This window comes from Polyodon spathula, chromosome 9, assembly GCF_017654505.1.
Source record: "Polyodon spathula isolate WHYD16114869_AA chromosome 9, ASM1765450v1, whole genome shotgun sequence".
NCBI classification, from domain to species: Eukaryota; Metazoa; Chordata; class Actinopteri; order Acipenseriformes; family Polyodontidae; genus Polyodon; species Polyodon spathula.
In genome coordinates, this window is record NC_054542.1 from 25,839,572 (window position 1) to 25,867,140 (window position 27,569).

The 27,569-nt window shown below is 36.2% G+C and overlaps 1 protein-coding gene across 15 annotated transcripts in view; it reads right to left on the reverse strand.

Moving 5' to 3' along the window:
- The window catches only part of dmd (dystrophin), a 728,160-nt gene that overhangs the window by 49,478 nt on the left and 651,113 nt on the right, over nt 1–27,569 (reverse strand). For 6 of the 15 annotated variants that reach the window (XM_041259003.1, XM_041259005.1, XM_041259010.1 and 3 more), the window contains 2 exons: nt 18,178–18,231; nt 3,658–3,719 (listed from right to left, as the gene is read on the reverse strand). In XM_041259003.1, the coding sequence (XP_041114937.1) occupies nt 3,658–3,719; nt 18,178–18,231 (116 nt within the window). Of the gene's footprint in view, nt 1–3,657; nt 3,720–10,978; nt 11,146–18,177; nt 18,232–27,569 lie in introns of those variants that run through there. The other 9 variants (XM_041259011.1, XM_041259012.1, XM_041259006.1 and 6 more) reach the window with 4 other exon arrangements.

Genomic DNA, 27,569 nt, shown 5'->3' on the forward strand with positions numbered 1-27,569 from the left:
CTTGTTTTCTCATTTTAGTTTAGTCAGCGAGGCAGGTTGATAATTTTTTTTTTTTTTTTAAATAATAAACAAGAGTTTCAAATTACTACTTCTTATAATACGTTTCATTTAATATTATTAAATGAAACATAACAGAACAAATAATGGCAACCTGAAACAAAAGATTATAAAAAATTGTAATTATTAATTACTGACAATTAGTTTTATAATACTTTGTTTCATGTTGCCATTCTTTCTTGTATTATGTTATATTTAATGAGTTAATAAACTTACAGCCATGTATTATTATTATTATTATTATTATTATTATTATTATTATTATTATTATTCTTAGTTTCTGTTCTGCAACATTATCAACCCTAGAGAATTAGGGATTCAAAAGAGCTTAAGCGAAGATTTCAGGCAGTTGAGAGCAAGAGAGTGATTGTTTATATACTGGTTATGCTGCTTTTATAGTGACTTCAATATATGCATACTGTATGTTTTGTAGGTTTGAAAATGCTTTTGAAAAAAGTTATTGAAGTTTTATTATAGTTTTTAGTTAGAAATAAAGAAAAACATTGACTTTTTCTCATAAGAATGATGTTATTAGAATAAATAGATAACCGTAATTGGGATTATTTTCAATATCGAATTGACTTGTAAAACTGATAATCGCTCATCACTAGTTTGTGTGGGTTGAGGCAGCTGTGTAGCGTGTACACATCCATGTATTTGTTTGATTTGCTACATTGTGCATTTGCTAGGGCAGTAACATTTGAAAGCAGGGAAAGTCACACAAGAACAAACATTTATAAAATATGTAACCATCGAATTAAAATAATTAAAAATAACCCCACCCCCCTGGAAAAAACAATGACGAACAATGGCCAAACACTCCAAAGTCAGACACAAAATACAGCAGTTTTTTTTTTTTTTTTTTTTAAATCTAGTGTCCCAGCAGAACATCGACTTCTAGAAGTTAGAAATCGAGACCTGTCAATAAATAACAATAACAACAATAAATTTATTTATATTTTTGATTTAAGTTCAAATTTCCTTTTCAATCAGAATAAATGCCTTTGAGACAGAACACTCAAACTCAATGAAAACCAGTGACAGTTCCATAACCCTTCAGATGTTTTCAGGTATGTGTAACTCAAACCTAGTTACTTAATCTTGGTTGAAGGAAAATTAAAAATTGTATTTCCTCTGGACTCTTTGACTTCAAGTTCAGTTTAATTTTTCACATGTTGAATTAATTCAACCACAATAAACCTAGAGCACTTCTGAGATTACGCAGCTACATCTCGATTTAAATGTAAATTCATTTCTGCAATGCAAATAGGGGAAAGCAAGAACGAGAGCCACGTCACTTAAATTAAGCTGATCTTTGGAATGTGGAAATCCAGAACTAAACAATGAAGTTTAACAATGAAAGCTACTGTATAAGAATATGTTTCCCCCGGTGATGACGGGTGACATGGTTCTACAAGGTTCATACATTGGGACTGTGACAGGGTGAAGAAACAGCACAGTCCAAATACTGTTGTGTGCTTTTTGCTACTTAGTTAGAAACAAAACTCCCTAGGAGGAAAATGTTCTGTACTCCCCCCCTTCCCCCTCCCATTGAGTAGGCCAACTGTAGATGTAAAAATGTAGTGGTATAAAATGGAGGACAGTTCTAATTGGAGGGGGAAGACAAACAATACATCGGAGAACTGATTGCCAATTTAGCCTGGCCACAAACAACCTGTATTTAGGTGGATTTTTGTTTGTTTGCTTATTATTTTTTGACTAAATAAAACTTGCCTAAACACAGTTCCTATTTTTATTGTAATTCCCGCTATTTGTCCTGACCATTGCATGTCCCGTTAGTGATGTCTAATAATTTTTGTCCCCAATTTAGTGTGCCCAATTATTATCTGTATCCTCGGCTCAGCGCTCGCAACCCTCCTGCCGACTCGGAACGGACGCTGCAGCATGCGTCCTCCGAAATGTGCTCCTGCCAATCTGTCATTTTTCGCACTGCGGATCCACAGCGAGGCCAACAGACCTATAGTGCCAGTGGACAACACAGATCTGGAGGCTCCACCGCAGAACCACAGGCACCCTATCGGCCACAGGGGTCGCTGATGCGCGGTGAGCCATGGATTCCGTTAGTGTTTGCGCAACATTTGTTCAAGCATACAAAAGTACATTTGTTCCAATTCTGTAGGACATGTGGGGGAGTGCAGTGCTAAGTTATCTCACCAATATAAAATGTTTAGCCTGAATTTCCATGTAATCAAACTAATAAACTACACCTGCTCTGTTGGATCACATATAGAACTCATTTTAACTTTTAGGAGCTGGTAAAAAGCAGTGCTTTATAAAGGCAAGATATAATATACTGTAGCACTAGTACTGAATTGAAACATTTTATCGTGTATTTTTCTGCAGTAGCATAGCATTAGCCTTCTTTTTCTGGAAAAAGGCTATAAAAAACAAACAAACTGTATTATACAGCATTGTGCCTTGCTGAGCACCTCAAAAAGAATACTTCATGAAAAATCTGTAATCCACAACACACACAAGAAACCACGACACGACAGCTCATCGAAAAAAAACACTACGCATTTGCCAGCTTCTTCCTAGTCAAAAACTGTTTCTAACCTGCGTTATTTACCCATGGCAAGTTCTCTTCAGAGTGCTTTCTACTTGACTGGGGAGTCCAACAACGATTGATTTATTGTGTGTAAACTTTGACAGTTCTCTATGTATTTTCAAAAACACCACTATGTATCATTAAAAAGATATGTTAGTTGAGGTGATTTATAAACTGGAAAAGAAGCAAAAAAGTGACACTGCTGACATATCTGGAAGCTGCTTTAAATTAGATGTATCTGGGAGCAGGCCAGTTTATTTTTTTAAAAGGTAGCTTAATTTACTGTGCATGTACTGAAATTTGTTTTGTCTGTTTGACTGCTTAGTTGCCACATTCTATCAGCATATTGATTGAATTCCAGTGTAAGGGCCTTATCCATAGTCATATGTATTATAGTAACAGGATATACTAAACAAGAACTTTGTGTATGCTTTTTGGAGGCTAAAGGCAGGCCTGATGGCTTTAGTTTTTTTCTGACATAAATCTAGGTGTTTCCCCTTCAGAAACTATTTTAAAATGCTGCCACACATCTCAGGCACTTTGAAGTCAACACATTGATTAAACAATTGCAATTTGCCCAGATGTGATTTGCCACTTATAACCAACCACAACGACAATGAGGGTACCATGAAAATTAAAGAATATCGAATGTCTCTTAATAGATTACACTATTCTTTCTACGCTGTAACCAATTGTATTAGTGATGCAATAACACTGTATTAAGCTTCTTTGGTCACAGTTTAAAAATAAAAAATAACGGCATAGCCTGTCCTGTTCCCTTGGCTGCACAAATGCATGTCATTTTTTTGGGCTTTACTTTTATTTCAGCTGAAAGAGCGTTTTTGAACGGTGCCTTACATACAGACCAGTGAACCTGAACCTTGGTTTCACAGGTTGAAGAAGAGCACCCTCAACAACTAACATTCCTATTGCTGCTCCAGTTCCAAAAAACCAAACAAAATGGCACTCGTTAAAGAATGTTCGTAAACAGCAGATGAGACCAAACAAGACCAGTACTGGGTCTACCTTACCTAAAGACTGGTAGAGTTCAGTCATCTTGGGATGATCCCAGCATGTCGTCTGGGTCTGGTGGCTGAAAAACAAAGACAGTTAGAGGTTAGACATTGCTAAGACTGGAAGAACTGTTCATCGCCACTGTGGAATGTACTACATTTATCTAAAAGAGAAATTAAAAAACTGTGGAATCATTAAAAGAAAACAGTGCCTGTGAGCTTCCCTGGGGAACTGTCTTTATTCGTTGAATGTCACGGCTAGTATGTAATAGATAATGGTGCATTTTTATTATTTAAAAATAGTGGCAGTATTAAGAAATGCCATTTTTGTTTTAGATCACAGCGGAGCTCAAGACACATTTTGCAGCACACTGGAATTGGTATTTGATTTGTTGTCAATATTTTGAGATTTCTCTCGTCTAGGGCAACCCACTGTTCCTTTGAAAACCAGAGAAGATGGATAACTTGCCATGAAACATTCATGTAATTCACAGGTTTCTCTTGTAGCATAGTAGAGGTCTGCATTTTAATACCTTTTTAACAGAATTGTGCATCCACATGAAAAACTTGCATTGATCCTGGGTGTAACAGGTAACACGACTGCTGCATTTACAGAAAAAAGGATGCTTGTAGTACATTCTGGAACACAATACTCTAAGCCTGTAAAATATTACAATCACAAAACAGTCTACAATTGGTTACTGGTTACAATTACTATGAAAGGAAAATCTAAGCCAATTAGCCCATAGTAAAACTCATTAAATAAAGCTAATTTCTCATGCAGAGAGAGAAATGTTGAAAACGGTAGCACTGGCGCATTACTTTGTATGCAGAACGCATGGAGGCTGCAGCTATTTGCCTCCATTTGAACAAATAGTATAGACTTGTTTTTTTTGTATTTTTTTTTTTTTTTTGTTCGCTAGCCTGAGGAAACCTTGAATGTTATCAACAAGGATAAATGAAAGGCTAGTGCCCAGGGAAACTGTTTCCAATACCCCCTTGGCTGTGATCCGAAGGGGTGGTGAGAGATCACTAGGAAATCAAGACATGCCAGCTGAGTGTTTTCTGGAAACTCCCAAACCCAGCGCTTGAACACTACCGAATCCGTAACAGGACAAAGGGAGAAGGAGGGATGGAAAAATACACACAAAGTTTAAGTAACACCAAGGTCATACTTTTCATTTAGCCCATCAGCAACATGGAAATTCTGTAACCTTCTAATACGTGTAAATATTTCTAAAGGGTGACCAGAAGGTCAACAACTTGTCAGCAGTTTCTTGAAAAAGTCCATCTTATTTATTTATTTATTTTAAATAAGTGATTATCTACAAAGAATGTTAGGCTATATTGCAAAAAAAGTCTAGAGAGGATACGCTAAGATCATACAATGCCCTAGTTAGACCCCACCTAGAATACTGTGTGCAGGTCTGGTCACCTCTACAAAAAGACATTATCGCACTTGAGAAGATACAGAGAAGGGCAACTAGGCTTACCCCAGGACTTAATGAGGTCAGGTTAAAATAATAAAATAACAGGCTGAGGACAAGTTAAATAATAAAATCTATTCAGCCTAGAAAAAAAAAAGACAAAGAGGGGACTTCAACAAATCATAAATGGTATAGATAACGTTAACCCAAGACACTACTTCAAATTCAGCACAGAGAGAACAAGAGGGCATAAGTGGAAGCTGAGTAAAAGTTTAGAGTTTAGAACAGAAGGTAGGAAGCATGTTTTTTTTTACACCAAGAGTTATACATGCATGGCATAGCCTACCAGGTGAAGAAGGTGGATCTAAAACACTGGGAATAGTTTAAAAAAAAAAAAAAAAGGACTATATTATGTGCTTTTAAGTTTGTTTATGGTAAAGTTCCGTTAAATACCTTCTTTGCTTGACAAAAACAAAACTTATATTAAGCAAGTAAACCGATTTGATTACCTTTGTTCATAAAGAGTTACAGACATTTTATTCAAACTCAAAAAACATGTCAGCTGACTTGGGAGAGGAAATCATCTGTAGAAAGCAGCTCTGTGGGAGGAAAATTATGTTTAATCTGTGTCATTAGGATGCTACTGGAACTGAACAGAGAAAAATACATGACTTGTTTTACTGTCAAATGTATAACAATGTTCAACAAAAGAGAAATTAACAAAAAAAAAAAAAAAAAACTGACGGGAGACCACATCAAAACAACGGCAACAACTCAGGTAAGATAGCCATTAAATGTATATCTAAATTCTAGAAGTCTCAAAAACTAAATGTTAGAACTTTAAGCTACTGCACTAACAAGAAACTACGATGTGATAGGTGTTATAGAAACTTGGTTATCCGAATGTGATGGAGACGAGTATAATATTAGTGGGTATACACTGTATAGGAAAGACAGGCAGGACAGATGAGGCAGAGGGGTAGCGCTATACATAAAAAAATAGTCTTGACGCCCAGATATTAAATCTGGAAGAAAAAAAAAAAACATAGAATCAATGTGGGTCAGAATAATGGTCAAAAATTCAAAGGGCGTGATAATAGGGGCATGCTATAGACCGCCAAATTCAGACGCTGAGCAAAGTAATCTGTTATACAATGACATTAGAAATGTGTGCAGCAAAGGAGAAGCCACATTTATGGGGGATTTCAACTTCCCCAGTTTAAAATGTCAGAGAACCGCTGGCAAACCCAGATCACAGCATGGTCTCATTTGAAGTGCTTCATAAAACCACAAAAATAGACTAAATCTAAGGTTTACATTAGAAAGGCAATCTATGAAGGTATGAACCAGAGACTAACAGAAGTAGATTGGAATAAAATAGAGAAAACATCCACGGAAAAAGGACAGCTGTTTTTAAAAAATGTAGTACCAGAGGCCCAAAAGTAGACAAATCTAAATCTAGAATAAAAATTGCCAAAATGGTGTAATAGATCAATTAAAAAAAAATATCCTGAGAAAAAATGCACTTTACAGAGTGTTTAAAAGGGACCAAGAACCAAGTACACAGAAAGAGTACTTGGAACGGGTAACACAAGTCAAAAAGGAAGTTAGAAAGGCCAAGAGAGAGACAGAAATGAGCATTGCTAAGGGTGCTAGAACCAATTCCAAAACATTTTTTTCCAATATTATAATAGCAAGAGAACATTCAAGGAGGAGATTTAAAAAAAAAAAAAAAAACAAACATAAAAAGTGGTAGTACCGACAGACTGGAGAATTGCAAACGTAATACGGATCCATAAAAAGGGAGACAAAACCGAAATAGGTAACTACAGAACAATAAGCCTGACTTCTATTATATGTAAACTTATGGAAAGATCCAAAATGGAAAATTAATTATATGGTAAGAGTATCCTGGAAAACAGTCAGCATGGTTTTAGGAAAGGGAGATCGTGTCTAACTAACCTGCTTGATTTTTTTGAGGATGCAACATCGACAATGGATAATTGCAAAGCCTATGACATAGTTTATTTAGATTTCCAGAAAGCCTTCGACAAAGTCCCACATAAAAGGTTAATTCTCAAACTGAACGCAGTAGGGATTCAAGGAAATGCATGTACATGGATCAGGGACTGGTTAACATGCAGAAAATAGAAGGTACTGATTAGAGGAGAAATCTCAAAATGGAGCGAGGTAACCAGTGAAGTATCACAGGGATCAGTATTAGGTCCTCTGTTATTCCTAATCTACATTAATGACTTAGATTCTGGTATAGTAAGCAATCTTGTTAAATTTGTAGATGACACAAAAAAGGGAGGAGTGGCAAACACTGATGCAGCAACAACGGTTATTCAAAATGATCTCGACAGCATCCTGAACTGGGCAGACACATGGCAAATGACATTTAATAGAAAAAAGTGTAAGGTACTGCACGCAGTGTGCATTATAAATATCATATGGGAGATACTGAAATTGAAGAAGGAATCTATGAAAAAGACCTAGGAGTTTTGTTGACTCAGAAATGTCTTCAACTAGATAATGTGGGGAAGCTATAAAAAAGACCAGCAAGATGCTTGGATATATAGTGAAAAGTGTTGAATTTAAATTGAGGGAAGTAATGTTAAAACCGTACAATACATTAGTAAGACGTCATCTAGAATACTGTGTTCAGTTCTGGTCACCTCGCTACAAAAGGGATGTTGCTGCTCTAGAAAGAGTACAAAGAAGAGCGACCAGAATTATTCTGGGTTTAAAAGGCATGTCAAATGCACAGGCTTAAAGAATTGAATCGTTATTCAATCTTGAACAAAGAAGACTATGCGGCGATCTGCTTCAAGCATTGAAACTTCTAAAAGGTATTGACAATGTCGACCCAAGGGACTCTTTCGACCTGAAAAAAGAAACAAGGACCAGGGGTCACAAATGGAGATTAGATAAATGGGCATTCAGAACAGAAAATAGGGGGCCTTTTTTTTTTTTAAACAGAGAATTATGAGTGTCTGGAACCAACTCCCCTGTAAAGTTGTTGAAGCTGACACCCTGGGATCCTTCAAGAAGCTGCCTGATGAGATTCAGGGATCAATAAGCTACTAACAACCAAACATGCAAGATGGGCTGAGTGGCCTTCTCTCGTTTGTAAACTTTCTTATGTTCTTAAATATGCCATTTAAAACAGGAAGGAGCTGTTGTTTAAAACAAAATGAAGGTCCTTTCTTTTATGGGGTCTACAAAAGCCACATTTCTACTGATTTGTAGAATTTGGCCCACCCATCGGAAATACTTGATACAAATACAAATACAGTATTTTAGTGCAACACAAGGCTGTCTGTCTAACAGATTGCAGTTTCACCAACTTCACACAGTCACTGGAAAGTGGTTGTTACTTACAAAGCATAGAATCAAGTGAGCTGTTTTCTTTGACCCCGGGAAACTGGGTAATTATTTACACTGATTTACACCCAGCTAGTTTTAATAAACACTTTCTTAAACAATTCTTCCACATTATAAACTAAAATGTAAAAGAAAATCTAAGCAGCATAGTGGCTCAGTGTTTTACTGGACCTACAAAAAAGGAAACAGGATTGATATAGCCCTGGGAATTGTACTAAGCAGAAAATGAAAGCTTTGAAATGCAGGTATACTAAATTCTCTGTTGCTTTTTGTCACCAGTGTGAAATGCCAAAGGAAGCCCTCTTGCCACAATATGACCACAACTTGGTGACTTGATTAGGAATGGATTTGTTTCTGAACAATTTTAGCTTGCATTTGATTATACAATCATGCATTACACCAATAACAAACTGAGAGTACCCAACAGGGACCTTGTTTCATCCATGTCGAGAGGAGGAGGGGGGTTGTTTTTAATTCATTATCTAAACCAGGGCGCAGTGACAACACTGACTTGGAAATCAGAAGGCTCAGATAATGAAACTGCTCTGGTGGGAGATTCACTAACAGCAGAATGTGAAGCACTTTGAAATGAATATAAGAAATAAAATAAAAACAAACAATATGGTAGCGACAAGTTCTTGTTCAACATCTTCCAATGGCCGTGTTTCTGAAACATTCTTCACATCAGCACGTCCGCAGTCCGACCTTCTACCTCAAATCTAAACTACAACATAAGTTATAAAATTGAAGCAGCGTTTAACTCTGCTTGTGTGATGGGGGTCAATGGGATGGTGTATTTCTATTAGTATTCGTTTTATGAAATGTTTGTTCTCTATGTAAAAAAACTAAGTTGCGTTGTGTTGCTAATGTACTAGCTTTACTAAAATCTTTGCTAGCCTGTTATCACACACGTGGAATGCAAATTGAAACAATTGTACATAAAATATTTTTATACAGTCTAGTTTGTACATCCAGTTCCAGGATTTTATGGCTTGTGATATGATGCTCTGCTACTACTCTTAATTAAAATGGAGTTAGAAAAATCACCTATGATCTGTCACATTTGTTCTATACAAATGCAGAATGCAGCCTCTAAATAAATAAATGAATAAACAAATAACATCTCTATATAGTCAATGACTACTAATCCTGGTACTAAGCAAAGCACACGCAATAATTAGTAACCACAATATGCCACACAGTAGTGCAGTGAAAAAAGAAAACAAACAAACAAGGTTTTTATGTAATATGCACTACCTCCAAATAAGTGTTGAAACTCACAAAAATAAAAGCCACTCTGGTTCGATATGACTGGCTGGTTTGATATGTACATGCAGACCCTATTTTATTATCGATTTTGGGCAATACACCTACTAATAATATATCATGGACAATACTCTTTTTTTAGAGGGTGAAACATAAGGAAAGGCACGACTTCCCCTGACTTTCTGTTCAGACTAGGCTAGCTATCTCTGTAAGGCCATTATTTATTATTATTATGTTTATTTCAAGGCTGGTAAAGAAACCTGAGCCAGCAGCTCCACCACAATGCCCATTGCTCTGTGTTTGTAGCTGATCCCCTCCATCCTCCTTAAAGCAATTACACTTCAGAGCAGCCAGCTTCTTAGATCAAACACAGAACATTGCAACCAAAGTCTCACCAATATGAGATCACAGACCTCAGACAAGTATGTTAATAATCTACAACAGCCACCCCCTCCTGTAGAATGATTAGAGGCAACATGTCCACTCACCTTTACTCATTTCGTTTGTACTTCCTTTAATAAAGCATTGATTCCTTTGCAGAACATAGTGATTTTGTAACAATATATATATATATATGAAACCCTAGTATCCGAAATCATTTTGAATGACAGTCAGCTCTACGACTTTGCAACATTCTGGCTAGCGCATCTGTAAAATAAAAAATGCTGAGAACACCTGCTCAATCACAATTCAGAAAAGCTCACTGATGCGATAAAAATAGCATTTGAAATAACAGACCAAGCAATAGGTGGAAAAGTATTGTAAATTAAAACTATATGCCAGCATGTGTATTCACTAATGAAGAGCACACCGTTTCACGTTAGTCCCAAAGCATTGCAACATTGTGAAGTCTAGAACACAGTATCAAATAATAATAAACTAAAATACTGCACGTACTTTGCAAAGCTTTCTTTTCAGAAAAAAAAAATGCAACCGACTACCCGAAGTAAATTCTCCTTAGTTCAATAAAATCAACACCTTTCTACTATTCACACTGCGTTTCTACAACACATACTGACTGTAACAATAATCTAGCACCATATCCAACCCGGTCTTAAAACGCGATGGTGCCGGAATGTATATAAATCAACTGGAGTTGTATTAAAAGCAATGGACACCTGCGGCAGTTTCCTACTGAACATCTGCTGCCGCTGCTTGCGCTCCGTATCTTTGCCTGGGATTTTATTTTCGTCCGTTTGTCATGTAAACCACAAGAAGTTACATTTCCCTCCCTTATCTGGATCACTTGACAAACTTACCTCCTAAGTTGCTCCCTCATTGTTGTAGGGTCAGTAAATCCTACAGTAGAATTACTTGTTTCAAAGAATGAATCCAAACTGAACCACAGCCCACTACCACACAGCTGATAAACCACACTGAGGTGGCACTTGCACTTGCTCTAGCTCTAGCTCTAGCTCTAGCTCGATTCGAGCACTCAGCGGTGAAGGAGGCTGCTGGCCAGACTGGGAGGAGCCAGAAGCGCCTCCAGTCCCTTCCCTTCCCCCCCAACCTATTGAACTGAACAATGTAACTCGGGCTCAAACAAAAAGGAGAAAACAATTTAGAGATTCAGAGAAAAAAAAAATACAAAGGAAGAGACTCAAAGAGGATTTAAGGTGGGCCGAAAAAAAAGAGCTGTTTTTAAATGCTTGTATTTAGTATTGCAGCACACCTGGACGATTTTTTTGGCGAGCCTGACGTTTTTATATACATGTATATTAGCACAGTGCAGGCCATCATTTAAAACCTCATTAATTTTTTTTTTTCACGTTTTATTTTGCTTTATTTTTTTTTTATTTTTTTAATTTTTTTTTTTTTTTTTTTTATGAAACTTGAGTTTATTATTTAGAATTGATAATTTATCTTAACATTTAAAAAAAAAAAAACAAAACAAACAAACAAAAAAAAAAAAACACAGTGGAGTAATTTTTATATAATAATAATAATCTTTATATAGCACCTTTCATAGTGGACCGCCATCAAAAATTGCTTTACAAGATATGAGACTAGGGTGTGTGAACAGTGCATCAGCTGCAGAGTCACTTACAAGAACATCTCACCCAAAAGACAGAGCACAAGGAGGTTAAGTGACTTGCTCAGGGTCACACAGCGAGTCAGTGGCTGAGCTGGGATACAAGCCCATTTCTTTAACCAGCTGAGAAGAACATTTCTGGAATGAGAACAGTATTATTCTTACTATTAAGGTTGAAATAAATTCACACCTTAATTCAAATGGAATTAATGGATGGGAAAATAAATATTGTAGCGATCTCAGTTAATGCATGCAGGCGCATCAATGCACTAACAAGCAGAGGGCGGGCGTGAACCCAGGACCCCTCACAATAAAGCATAGCGCTGATACCGCTGTACAAAAGCACAGGCTGCTTTGCAAGGAGCATATATCAGGCTCATGTCTCTGTGTGTGATTACGTCACCTACCAGCTGCCCTGCTGCCTTCCCCCATGCACGCTACACTCTCCCCTGCCAGCCTCAAGTTTGCCCAGACTTGCTCACCAGGCTACAGTCTGTCGAGTGCGTGCTAGGGTACCTGCATCTCACTCTGACACCAATGTAGTGATCTCGGTTAAGGCAGGTAGGGCCATCACACAGGGCGAGGGAATCCACACACAGGCGGAGGGCGGGCGCAAACCTGGGAGCTGGCTCTTTTGTACAGCGGTATCGGCGCTATGCTTTAGTGCAAGAGATCCCAGGTTTGCGCCCGCCCTCCAGCTGTGGGTTACCTCGCCCTGTGTGATGCGTCTGCCTGCATTAACCAAGATCACTACAATATAAAGTAATCACAAAAAACACCTTAATGTTTTTTTTGAGGGAACTGTCAAGTTAAGTTTGACTTTTCAACCAGGAATGAACCCTGGAGACAAAAAACACAGCAATAGATGCAAATTTAAAAACAAAACATGCACATGCATAATTGAAGCTTTGAGTAGTTGACACGTTGTGTGATTATTGTTAATGACATTCTCTCATTTTTCAAAAGTCACTGACAGATATATCATAATTTTACTGCAGACAAATAAACCATCCAATGGACGCTGCATAGAAATATATTACTTCAAGACATGCTTGGTGTCTACAAAATAATTCCAGAACCAGCACAAAAGAGTAAAATAGCCTCAAATGCCATTTTAATGGCTCATTTGCATTTTCCAGCTATTTTCTGGTGTTTACAATCATTCTTATTGGTTCTCATGCTCCTATATTTAAATAATTTTTCTCTACATTTTACCTGGCTTTGACCTGCTTTGAACATGTCTGTAGTATCAATCCTTTCAAATCATGTGACTTTTTTCAACTCTGCCTGCCCCATCTACTTTACACATAGTCAGAGAAAGTAGGTGACATTGTTACAAGATTTGAATGGAATCTGGAGGGCTGTTCAATCCTGGCACTTAGGATTCTCCAGACAAGCTCAATGCCAGATAAAGGCAGCTATAAAGAAAATGGATAACTCAATACTGGAGCAAAAGACCCCTGAACCAATCAGAATGATTGTAAACGGCGTAAAATAGTATGGAAAAAAAGAGAAAGAAATTCATTACATTTTTAGTTGACATTTAATATTTTATAGTATTAAGAATTATTGTTGAACATGGTTCTTCAATTGCTCATCCAATCAGGTGTCAAGCAATGGACTCTCAACCTCAAAAACTTTTGGTCTAAAAGATGTCTATACCAAGGCAGAAATAGTCATAAAAAAAGAAAGGAAAACATCTATAATTAACTATAACCAAATAACAAAGTACAATCAATGTTCTGTACACTCTCACAAGTTGATTGTTTCTCCTTTTGTCTCAGGGGGGGGTTTCATTTAAAGGAGTAAACACTTTTAAAATATGACAGTTGTTTTATGCATACAACCTCACCTAGGCTCTGCATTAGTCTTTTTGGTTTAGAAATGTCTGCTTTTATTTGTAATATTGAATCTAGGTCACAGAAAATGTTAGAATTAACCTTACAGGTGTCAAGCCCATTACAACAAGCAAAGGAGGTATAAATGCTGAAATGTAAATGGTCTTTTTTTTTTAACATATTCCTTATTTTTCTTCTACCCACCCGCTAATTTATTACAGCATAGAGTGATTGTACAATAAGGGTGTTCAGTACTTCTTTAGTGTTTTCTGCTTGTGTGTACTGTGTTTCTAAACAAAAGCAAACTGGCCAGATCATTAACTCCAGCAGTTTCTTTTATCTATGCTACAATCTCAAGAGTACAGCAAGGCACTCTTGTCTGATGTGTCTGCTATACTCACTCAGTGCTGAGGCGACTGGACGTTGCCAGCAGATCAGTACACACAATCTCAGGAATGCTTAGAAACAAGCTGGCATTTATCAGCTTAAATGATACCAGTACTCTTGGAATTTTACATTGACCTGAGTGAGGAATCCTCATGCAGTTGTATAACAAAAATGCTTATGACAGCAGAATAAAAATACATAGCTCAGGTCAAACGAGCTTTCACTTAAATTAAGGCAGAACCTGTTCACACTGTTTTTCTTTCATATGCTCCTGTGTACTTTAAAGTATTGTTGGGAATAAACTACTGGCAAAATGTCATCACATTTGCTTAAAAAATGCAAACATGTGGGCGATGTTTTATCAGAACACAAATCAACAATCCACAGAAATCAACAATTTCATGAACACAGAACTTTTGTCATGAAAAAAAGACTTGACCTTACACTTTCTGTATAAAAACCTAATGCAGAATACACTGTGTATACAGTTAATGGTGCTGTCAGCAACCAGCACATTTAGATTATTGCATTTCAAACGGTATGCGAGTCTCTTGTGTGTAATTATCCTGGTTTCGTGCAAAAATTATAAATAAATGCGCAAGAGGAATTAAAAACATATATAATGTTTGTCTGACTAAAGTACAAAACACCCTTATTGGTGTACAGCCAGTTTATCCTATAATAAATAAATAAATAAACATACATACAAATCAATAAAAAAAATACAATTATTAATCCCAATGTCTAGTTTATTGAGTTTCAGAAACCCAGAGGCATTAAAAACACTTCCCTCTCGCTGTGAATTTGACACAGTTATGTGAACCATAATACATGCATACTGTCTTTGATGAATTGAACTGATTCATGGAAAGGGGTTTACTGAAACAAAAAATCTGTAGACACTGTGCTGGAAAATTATCTTGCAATGAATTCAATTTGCCCCCCCCCCCCCCCCCCCCCCCCCCCCCCCACACACGCATGAATCTGCAAACATGTTGAGTTTGCACCAAGGTGTTTTTCTACTGTTTTGACTCATTTTTATTGCACCAGTTTCTAAGAAGGTTATGCTCAAACAAAAATCAAGATTATTGGTTAATTTTGTAACAAGAACATCTGTATATATCATGCCTAAAATGCACAGTAAAGGGATTTGCCTAACCTCATCTAAAATGAATGTTCTGCAGCTCTTTACACTCTCACAACGAGGTGTAACGCGAATTCATCAAAAGCGCATGTTTCAGAATGCCATTCTGTATGAATACATTTTCCTCTCATGCATTCTAAGCCTACATCGTTACATAAGTAATACATAAAGCGAGAATTCACAGTAATTAATCAAAAACAAGTGTATTAGGACTCGATTCTCTATGAACATATTTCTTTCTCATTAAATAACAAAAATACATGCAACCAACATCTTTATATATATATGGATGCTGAAATAACTGCACAACTGAATATTACAGTGACTACATTTCTAATGTTGCTATGCACCTGTTTCAGCGTCTGTGGTTTGTATTGGAAAACACGAGGAACCAAATTTAACCAAATTAAAAAAGCAAAGTCACATAAAAAAAAAAAAAAAAAAAAAAAAACCTGTGGGTAGACAAAACAATAAGAGCAGACAAATATCTATGAGGAAAAGTGCTTAAACGGTAAGAGTTGTGTTCTTCTAGAATCACTAAAAATTTCAATTTTATAAAGTAGCAGTCTTTGGCACAATAAGTGTCTTGATTTATGAAAGTCCAATTGCAGTTTACTACACACCCTCTCAAAACAACACTTGTTATGTCCTTAATTGTTTGGTGGACTGTAAAGCTGTCAATTTGTTGTGCGATTTATATTTATCTTCTCTGTTTCACTGAGTTAATTAAGATCTTTACCTACTGAAAAAAACACAAAACTTAATGCACACGTGTGCTAGGGCTTCAAACTCCCTGTCTTCCTTCCATTATAAAAACAAATCTAGCTGTTCCATGCAAAAAAAAGAGGAAAATTATAGTAAATTAATTGACCGTGCTTGTTTTAAGAATAGGAAACCAATTTAAGTAGGCAGCCATGTATTGAATAAAACACAGTTAACAAACAGTACTGCTAAAAGAAACTAAGGGGTCAGTTTGATCAACCTATACACCACCAGGATGAGACACGGAGTTCTTTTTTAAAGCATTTTAAAATGCTGAAAAGTTCCAGCACAATGTTTACTGATTTGGTGTTTCAGTAAACCCAACATCATGCTGACCCTAGATTGATAACTGTTTCTGGTTATCCCAGGATTACCCCCCAAAAAAGTCTTGATGATGCAATCTAGGGGGATTCCCTAGTGCTGTAAAATTCTCTAAAACAGTCCAGCAGTGGTTTATCCTACCAGGGTATAAAAAGGTATGGATTTAATGAACTCCTTTACAAATTTTTTGAACATGGCATACCTTAAAATGTGATTTACTGTAGTTTATGTAATAATAATAATAATAATAATAATAATAATAATAATAATAATAATAATAATAATAAGACCCATGCACAATGACACCTACACACATCAGCAATATATTAGCACTATTGGATTTCTTAAGAAGTCTACATTCCTCTGCAGTATTTTTCTCAGGGCTCTTGATGAATCATTTATGTAGGGAAAAAAAAAATCCTTTTTTTTTTAATATATGCAGTTTTGTCAATTGCTCTCCATGGTGAGTTTTTGTGTTTTAAAAAGCAGGTCTCCATTAGCAAGCTGTGCTGTGCTCATTACACTCAATGGGTCCTTGTTATATTAAAACATTTTCCCATTATTTGGATGCAGAATGTTGTCATTACATTTTTTAAAGCTGCAGCATCCCACAATTCTGTTCAATTTTCCTCAGTAACATATGATATGCAGTGTCTTCCTAGTGTAGCCTAGTGTAGACTTCAGTGATTTTTTTTTTTTTGTTTTGTTTTTAGTTTTTTCAGAAAGCAGACGAGTCCAGTTAATTCAATTTCTCTAAAGAGTAAATTGTAAGGACATTTGAGAATCACGCTTTGATTTTTAAATGATGACTTCAACATAGGTTATCTTCTTAACAATGATACATGTCACCTTGAATGTGCAGTATTTCCATTCTTTATCAAGTATTTCTGCATGGAAACAAAATTTTCCAGTGCTCAGCTTCTGTAAAGTGTTTACTGTTAAACACAGTTGCATTGCTCGGTCACTTTGGTTTACCACCATATGCAATAAAGGAAGCTTTCAGGGCAATTTCTGCTTACATAAGATGGGTGTTTAAATTTAAGAGGCATGAAGTGAATGAAGCGTACACTTTATATGTAAGGATAAAGTGCTATGTTGTTTTTTTTTTACTCTGCAAAATTCTAGTAAATATAAAAAGGATGTAATTTTAGGACTAAAAAACAAACATGTTATTTATATTAAAAAAAAACAACATGATTTGTGTACACCTCCCATTTTAAAAAGGCGAACTTCCAGTGGCACTGAAGAAGCTCAATAGGAAGATAATATGATTAAAAGTTTAAGGCCAGGACAGGGCTCACCAAGCACAGGGGCAATGAATGCTAAGTGGTATGCTTCAAAACTATTTTGCTGTGTATTTTGTGACAGTGTTCATTATGATTATTTTCTTGATGTGAATGTTACAGTATGTGCATATGATAAAAACACCTTCAGGCTTAATAAGTCCATACCACTTAATTTAATATGTAATGCGCAATTTCCCTATAGTGGAAACGGACCCTAATGTGTATTGTACAGTGACCTATAATTGTTTTCTATTTTATACAGAAACGAGTACTATAGTACTAATAAAGTAACACAGTATCAGTTTTAAGAAAACATGACTGGTGAGATATTTTGTACTTCTAGATAATAAGTGGTGTTTTCATGGTGCTGATTCTTAATCTTCTGTTCTTTCACACTGATTGACTTACTGTTTTCGTGTTCTTGTGTTAGGACCTGTGTTGTTTGTGTGTGCATGTATGAGTGAGGTGGTAATCCTCTGGGTAAATATTTTGTCAGGGTCTTCCAAGGATAAGAGTATATTAATTGCAGTTTGGTTTGCAATTAATAAAATTATAATAGGAGCCTATGTGACAGCAGATTCTGTCTGACTATATAGTCATTAGCCTGTCAGAAAACTCATTAAATTCAATTTAAATCATCCATATAACATTGCACTCAAAGAGGGATGCTATCAACAATTTCCCCTACCTTTCTTTTTCTTCTGTCCTTGTGTGTGTCAGAGGCCTTTTTCCTTTTTCTTTTCTGCACACAAAAATTGAAGATTTTTTTTTTTAACACTTTCAAGATGTTTCGACATGTACTTTAAACTCCAGACATGCAGTCCATTTCCTGTCATGTGCTTTTTGCGATTAGCATGGCAACACTGTTTGCGGGCAGGATTTGTTCTGTCAAACATGGACGTTAAAATCAAAATCACAAAGCAAGGCCAGCAGAGATATAGTTAGTATACGCACGCACACATGCTTACTGGAACACACCCCTTTCAGAAGTCACAAAGTTGATCAGACACCCAACGGTTTATTTTGAGTTGTAACAAGTATTTAATTGATTTTGCAATTACCTATTTATGTTAATCCACAGTCAACAGTCAATAGGCATTAGGGGTGCTTGTGTGTATTCACAATTACCACTGGAATGTTGTGCTCATATTCCACATCTACACTGTAAAAAATGTCAGTAAATTCAACAGTAAAATTATGGTAAACAGCGAAGGTAAATTGCCTTCTCTTATAAAATGACAATTTACCTTAAATTTAACAGCAAATTACCTTCATACTAAAAACATTTCCTTAAAAAACAGACATTTTCCGTTGTTTTAACAGACCACATCTTTTGACGGTTAAATACTGTAGATATCACATCTAATTTAAAAATGGAATCCCAGAATCCATTGCAGGGCTGACTGAAAATAGTATTGTTTTAACTGTGTTATTTGTGTTATTGTGTGTTAAATCTGTTGTGCGGCTGCACGATTATATGTAAATTTACATGTCCTTTGTGTTCCCTCACCATTTTATGTGTTTTGTTCATGGTTTGTGTTGTCTCCATCTTGTGGTAGGTCAGATCTTGGAGTGGGCTACCCCTCTATTCGTATGTTTATTCGTTGAGTTTAATGCTAGTAGTATCGTAGCCTATGAGGTAAATCCGAGGTGTGGTTATTGCCGGTTGAAACTTGCTGTAAGAGCAGCAGCTCTATAAAGCATATAAACTCTTTTTATTAAGAATTAATTTGCTAAACTTTACTAATCATTTGTTTTTATAGTATTTTACTGTAAATTTGTGGTTTTTAATTTTTTTTACAGATTTTTAACAGTATGACACAGTTTTTTATATGGTATATTACTGGCAACCCAGCTGCCCGTTTTTTACCGTAAAATCGACAGTTTTTTTTTTTTTTTTTTTTTTTTTTTTTACAATGTATGTTGTGCATGTTTATTAAGACAGCTCAAACAAATATTAAGGACATATATGCTATGAGGTTATTACGTTTTCAATAATACTGCTATACTGTAATTTTCCTAAGGTAACAGCTCCTTATTTAATATATGATGGCTGTTTAATAACTGAACTTCAATTAATCTGTAATTGCAAATCAATTAAATAACCATTACACCATGTAAAATAAACTATTACCAAAGCACTACAAAAAAAAATTATATGCAAAGAAAAGTCCATAGACATGATGCAGACCTGTTTAAATGTCCATGGGGGCAGGTCACTGAGATGAACAATGAAATATGGCATTTCAATGTGGATATGTCCAAATCAACTTGGAGGAGAACTTGTTTCAACCCAGTACTGGTATTAGATGGAGATCTCACCACATCTGATCCTGGTTTGAAAATGTTCCTAATCTTATTTCAACCAATGGAGTCCCTTGCACAATGTAATAATGGCAGGAGAAATTAGATTCTCAGTAACTAGATTCACATAACTTTACATGGATCAAAATATCTAATTGTATTGCAGCTACATTCTGTGGCCTGACCTGGCATATTGTCAACAGATGTGATGGTTTGTCAGTTTCTTGTAAATGAAACACCAAGATGTCATCTGAATCAGCAAAGTTTTAGATCAAGAAGAACAACTATGCAAATACAACTTTACCTCCTGTCATATTAATTTAGTCTTTAGTTGATGACGCGGTCTTCAAAGATAACCGTACTGCTGCATCAGAGGCTAGCAAAGGCAATCCTAAATGCTTCTGCTTACTGTGTTTACATTGTTTAACAATCATATTCCCATTATAGTTTATAATGAAATGCAATACTCCTTTCTGACATGGTCAATAGATAAATACAGCTTATCGAGAAACCTGTCAATCTTTTAGATACAAACTGCAATTCTGCGTAGAAAAAAAGTTGTTTTTCGCTTCTTTTCCTATCCGTTCTGAGATCAAAGTTACCAACGGAATTTCCCCAACTAGGAATGAAACTCCTTAGCATCCTCAGAAAAAAAAAAAAAAAATTGATGACTGCCTGAAGTTATGCAAATCACATCTGATTAACTTGACTAATCCCCTGCACAAAGTCACTTATTGGGTGTACATTATAACCTTAATTGCTTTTATGTGCTGCAGAGCATTTAACGTCTCAAAATATGGATCTTGTCTCAGCCATGATTACAAATAAAACACATCAAGGGTTCCGGTGTGGATCGTGAATTCATCAATTTGTTTTTCTTACTATAAATGATGCCTCCAGTCTGATGAAAACATATTGCAATTTATTCCCTAGCTTAGCTAGTGGAACCCTTGTGGTTTGTAAGCATCAAGCATACATATGCGCCAGGGATTTCTAAGAAGTCTTAAGTGGTGCAGCAGTGAAACCATGGTGACTGCAAAAACAGCAGAGATCTAATGCAGCTCCAGCAGTCGGACCAGAATATGTTCAAATTTTTTCTGACTAGTACTGGGTGACAAAACACTTTTTGGGAATTCAAAGTTTTTATCCCTGTCACAAAGACGGCCAGGATTGGGTGACGTCAGACCAGAAACAGGAAATAAACAACAAGAGAGAGGTGGAGTTTGGTGGAGCTGAGCGAATGGTTTTGCTCAGCATTTATTAAATAAACAGAACAGAAAATAAAAAAAGGTTGTACAAACAAAAATACAAAGGACATGGCACATTCGCCAAAACAAAAGAGACAAACAAAACGGACGAACACTACACAAAACACGGTGAGCAGATATTTTAACTTTACGTTATTATTTTACTATTTATTACCTCCGTCTCCAATCCCTTTCTCCACTCACCGAACAGCCAACCCAGAGTGGGTGAAAACATGCAGATTTTATGCAGCTGTACCGAGACTCGATTGATATCATTCAATTGGATTCACGGTACAACTGCACGTGAATTAATAAAGTGCAATTCCCCGTGCTCACATATTATTACTTTTCACTTGCACGTGAAGTGCTGTGCAATCCTTGTGCCTAAATACAAATATACATTTTAAACACTCGTGTTACACAGACCCGTTTATATCCCGTGTACCAATGACTATACACCAACATTAACACACAACACAAAATATTCACAGGGGCGGGCACTTTGCCACAATCCCTTACGACATAAAAAAACTCATTTAACCTGGACCTACTGCCTGGGTCCATTTCATCACTGCTCCTTTCACCATATACTTCTGTTGTAAATCATAATATGACTGGATGATGCAACAACAGCAATATTTAAAACAAAATCATATAAAGCTTAGACCCGAAATGTCCTGAATATTTTTTGGTGTCTCTGCACACAAATATTGTGGTTAACAAACTCAATATTCTGTATTCGTTCAATATTTTCTGCAGCTACAAAAAACGTTTACAAAAATGTTACAAAACGTGCAATTTCTTTTTATTTTTTATTTTATTGTACTAAGTTTCTTTTAGACTTCTCATATGAATCCACTTTTCCTGTGTAACCCAGGAGTATACTGAATAACAACAAAACCAGCATTTTCACTCATTCATAGTTAAAATACAGTCATTATATTTAAAATACAAGAGATAATCCCCTAAGAGTGTCTGTCTTGCTGTTTGTTTTAAATCTTCTGCTACAGCTGTATTTCCTTTGGCTCAAATGGTGCCTCCAATTACAACACACAACCCAGTGCAATAAAAACATGCAGGTACAGCAGAAGGCTATCAATTACTTGTAACTCTTTACTATATATCCAAGGCCATCTTAATAAAGAAAAAATAAGCACCACAATTTTTTTTAGCTATAAAAGTACCAACATTACTGCATAGTAAAAAAACCCCAGAAAACTGAATAAATAAGTAAATTAAATAAGTAGACATTTCCAATATACATACAATTACAAACAAACAAACAAACAAAAAAAAATAAACCTTTTTGTTTTAGCTTCAGATTGCAGACTGGACTGAAATCAGCAGACGAAACTTTTGCCGGATTCACAGTTTGATAATGGAAAGAGATTAATGGTGCAAACAGAAAGACAACATTAAACACGCTTCTTGAACCAAACTCCTTTCCCATTCCATATTCACCAGCCAATGGTAGAATAGTGATTTATCACAGATTCTGAAGAATAACTCTTCAACAGATTCTCAAATGCCACTGCAGAGTTCTACTACCATAATTGCAATTTTAACAAATGATTATTTAATGATTCTTAAACACTGCCATTATCTAAAAGTATTCTTTGTGACATTTATTTTATGACAAGAAAAAAAGGCTTAACACTAACTGGAATACAGTAAACAGGTAACTTGCTTCCGAATCTATATTTTTTGTTGCTATTGTATAAAGCAATGAAAATAATGGGTCATGAAACATAGTTGACTAAATGCATTAGTCGCATTTTAAATCATGATACCAGGCAGTACATACAGTTAAAGAAGATGAACAAGTGACACAAATTCCTAGGAAGTGATCAGCGGGGCTTTCTGATATACTTGGAGACATGTGACTGGTGATTGACTGATTGATATACAGGAGGAGTTCCCTTTCCTGATTCATATATGCATTGCCTGCAGAAGTGATAAAGGCAGATGACGAGTGAAAGACTAATGAACAAGCCTGCCATTGTACTGAACTATTCTTAACTGTAAAGATTCAGAAAGCTTCCATTTACTTTTTGCCTTACTATAAAATAATGATGTGGTCAGGCCCAACGAGAGGGCGGGGTGGCCGGGGATATTTCCCCGGGACCCGCTGCCGCAAAAAAAAAAAAAAAAAAAAAAAAAAAAAAAATTCTGGTCAATCCATACCGAATAGTTCTACATTTAAAAAAAAAAACTAACAAGTAACAGCGCCAGCCCTGTCCTGCACTGGACCAATTGTGTTTGTACCCACCACCACATTGTTTTTTCAAGGTAAGGTTGTGCTACACTGCACTATAGTACCGTACCCTGAACCAATGTGATTCTGTGGTAGTCTAATGTATACGGCAGTGAAGGTGCTGTCAAAATACTTATATTTGAAACATATAGTGAGAATCGTTGGATGTGTGTTTATGACTTGTCAGGATTCACCTCAATCTTGCTCTATGAAAACATTTAACAGCAGTTTGTATTTGGAAGTGTGGATTTGTTGAAGTTCTAATGTTATTTCTCAGTTTTGTACTGTAGCTAAGTTTGGAATCTGGAAAGCAGGGTGAGTGGTGTGTATGGTATTTGTACATTATTTGGGTTGAACTGAACCTTAGACAAGGGATGTTTTTTTTGTGCTTAATTAAAACAAACATTCATGAATACGGTTAAATGCATCTCATGTTTATACAGTAGGTCTTTTGCCACTGTGTCTTTTTTGCTTTTAAAAACATTAGTCACATCAAATATAATAACTTAAAGGTGAATCAGCAAAGAAAATGCAAACAACACCAATGTGGACTGTGACTACTGCTACAGAACCTTACGATATGTATCAACAATCCAGGCGTCATTTAATTTCAAAATAATAGGCTAGTACAGGCTACAGCATTATAAACACACTGCAAGACAATATGTAATTGTAAAAAAAAATAATATACTGTATATTACAATCTATTGTGATTTAACTGTATGATTCCATCTATTGTCTATCATTGACGGTGCCATTTTGTTTGATCATCAAGTGATCGCGACATACACACGTCATCGGGGGTAAATTTGTGTCGGATCTCAGATCCTGTACCTTTTTGTGTAACTGGTGAGAATCATCCAGTTAGCTGATCAATGTTTTGAAAAATAAAAATCGAAAAAAAAGCAAAACAACTTTAGCTATATAAAATAAGCAATAACCCACTTCCTCTTTCACGACTGAACGATGAACTTCAACAGACTGTGTGATGTATGATACTACTCGTTGCACCTTACAACATCTGTACAACGTATATCCGCTGCACGGCTGTAAATCGGAATGGAATGTATTCTGTGTAAGAACGAGCCTGAAAATTACAATATTTTTTACCCTCCAAACGACAAAATGCCGAAAAATATCGCTACAAAAAAAAAAAAAAAAAAAAAAAAAAAAAAAGACACAGGGATTCTAGTGGACACTAGGCTGCATTCAAAATAAATGAAACTGCACTGAAAGACAGTAACAGGCTTCGCAAAAGTAGCCGCTCATGATGTTGACACTACAACTAAAGTTTTCAGAACAGCATATAAACAGGATAAGCTGAACCGGCCGTTTTTTGGTTTTGAAAGTGAAATATAAGTTTAAATTTTAAATGGACTTGACATGGGACGTATTTTGCACTCAAATGTGCAAATATCGTTAATCACATCCCAAATTGTGTAAAAGTCCTGTATTCACGCAACTGGCTAAGCCAAACTGAAAGGGACATAACATATGGAGAACAAAGAAGTACAGACTCTGTGTACAAGGCTTCAGCTCAATGGCAGACCAATTATTCGACAAGTTTGTGAATTCATAATTGAAGGAGAGGATTGTGGATTTGACTCCTGTTTCATCAAGTGAATGTGAGCGAGGATTCTCTCGTCAATAAGAACCACACTTAACAAAAACAGTGTCTTCCTTCCTCTTTATCTGATTGGTTGGCCTGCAGCTGGCACTGTTCAAACCTGAAGAATATGTCAAAACTTGGCTAGGCCAAGGTCGGCATGCAGCTACCGACACCAACTGCAAGGCACAAAATCCAGATCCACAACCAGAAGATATGAAGCATATATGAAAACTATTGTATATTAAGGTCAGTACATTTTGTCTATAAAAAAGCAGTGGTAATTTTCTTAATGTTGAGATCCGGGACCTTTTTTTTTTTTTTTTTTTTTTTTAGAAATTAACCCCTACATGTCATAATGGGGGGGATGGGGATGGGGGACGACATACCAATCTGTCCCCAGGGCCAATGAAGGCTCTCCGCGGCCCTGGGTATGGTGATGCTGTACAGGTAAACTTCGTTACAAATAATAATCATGAAGGCATTGCCGATTTTCAATAAGCTGTAACATTAATTTGATCCTGCACACAAATATATGTGGACTTACATAAACAAGAATAAAATAAACAGTTCCATCAATCCACTCTATGTGCTGTCACACTGACGCCCAGCTTAGCTGCAAACGTGTAAATAAAGGAATTCTAGTGCAGCTAGATATTTCTTGTTCTTTTTTCTCCTTACACCAAATAAATTAAAATCTCATTATATCTGATTCGACCAACCTTGCTGTGAAAACTGTTAGACAACCTTTTTTTTAAAATAACCATTTATATAATGTGAATTCTTCCAAAACAAATCCAAAATAGGGGGAAGTGGTTCTATTAGTCCTGCACACATTCCTTGTTACTTGTGTCAAAATGATCAGGTGCCATCAGGCCAATACTTAACCCCTCCATAGTTACCTGTATCTTTTCCTTGTACCAATGTAGTACAGTCTGTGCCACCTAATCGGGATACTCATAATTGAGATTTCTGCTTAAATGGGACAGAACACTAGGCAACAGTTCTTCCCAATGCCATTTATGTCATTCAATTGGGACTTCATTTAATTTCATTGGAATACAATATTTTCAAATGATGACCGCACACCTGTCCCAGGACACTTGACCAGGAGATTTTTGTAAGGGATAGTGCTAAGCAAGAGAAGCAGCACGGGGAAGGGTGTTAACCCCCTTCTACAAGGAGGGGTCTGTTAATGTTTTAAAATATAGATGCTTAGAAACTAAACTAGAATACAGCATAAGAGTCCTTTAGTGTAGCTTTAGAGATGATGGTGTTGAATCATTGTTGTGTTTGTAGTGCATCTCATATGCCCAAGTGGCAAACTTTGTCATGTTGGAATCATAACAGCAGCTGTCACTGTTAGTTCATACTCCGGGTGTCAATCACATTCACAACATATATTGCGCTAGTCAAGCAGGTAGAGAATACAATGCCCACCAGATTGTGTGTGGGGGAACGAGTCTAAGGTAGGAGAAATAACTACCTGGCCATTTTGAAAACACCTCTTCAAAAGGAAATGCTGATACCCGTGAGTAGGGAAAGAATAAGACAGCCCCTTCCCTTCACTCCAGATAAAATATATTCTTACTTGAAATAAGGGTTTTTCTTTTTGCTCCATCATAATGCTAAATGAAATAAAATTTCCTCCCATATCATTTATCGTATGATGGACTGACGGTCACAATAATGGACAGTAGCTCCTTTTGTAATCTGTACAGCCTCTGGTCCTGTAGCACATTTACATTGTTTATACAGTATACTGGGGGGGGGGTCTAACTGGAAAATGGAGTAAAGTCTGACCTTTGGAGGAAGAGATAAAGAGTCAGGGCTGATTGTTGTTCTCTGTGGAATGCATTCTCTAAAGGTTAGGAGTCTAACCCACCAAAATCAAATAACACCGTGAACGCCTATTTTATCATTCCACTTTAGTTAAAACTGCATTTACAAAATATTTACATGATACTGATCTGCAGCAAAAGCCTGGGCAGATTATATCTGTCTCAGGTACTACTGTAGTTTTCAGCTATGTAAGATTTAACCATTACCAGTTTGTTGGTAATGTTTCTTTGTCTGTGGTATTGTGATTTATATATTTTGTTTTTATACATTACTTACAATCAAGTAAGATTTCCTGTCATTTATTTTTCACAGAGATTCCTGGTAACCACTGCAAGGTATCAGGATTTTTCTAATTTGTGAGGTTCCAATTCATGTTTTTGAAAACGGTCATGATAAATATTAATCACTGTTCCTAATGAGGCAAACTACATAATTAACCATAACTACATAATTAACCATAACGTGCAAGATCTTGTTTGTAAAACGGCAAACAGGGAGAATGAGTCTTGTGCCTGACAAACTCAACGACGAGAAGCCTGGTTTATACACTGCAACCTTTTATTGTATATGGTCAAGGGCAAACATAACCCACCTAGCAAAAGTAGCAAGAAATTGCTATTTAAATAAATGCAGTCTCTGTATATCACAATGATCTTTGCAGACACATCAGTGATTCTGGACCATCCACTGCAGACAGACTGTGCATTTAAAGAATATATTTCTCTAAGAGAAGGTAAGCCTATGTGGGTTCAGTCAACAAGATCACAGAACCCTCCGAGTTTCTTCTGTACTGTTGTGAAAGGGAAACTTATATAGATTGTGTACTC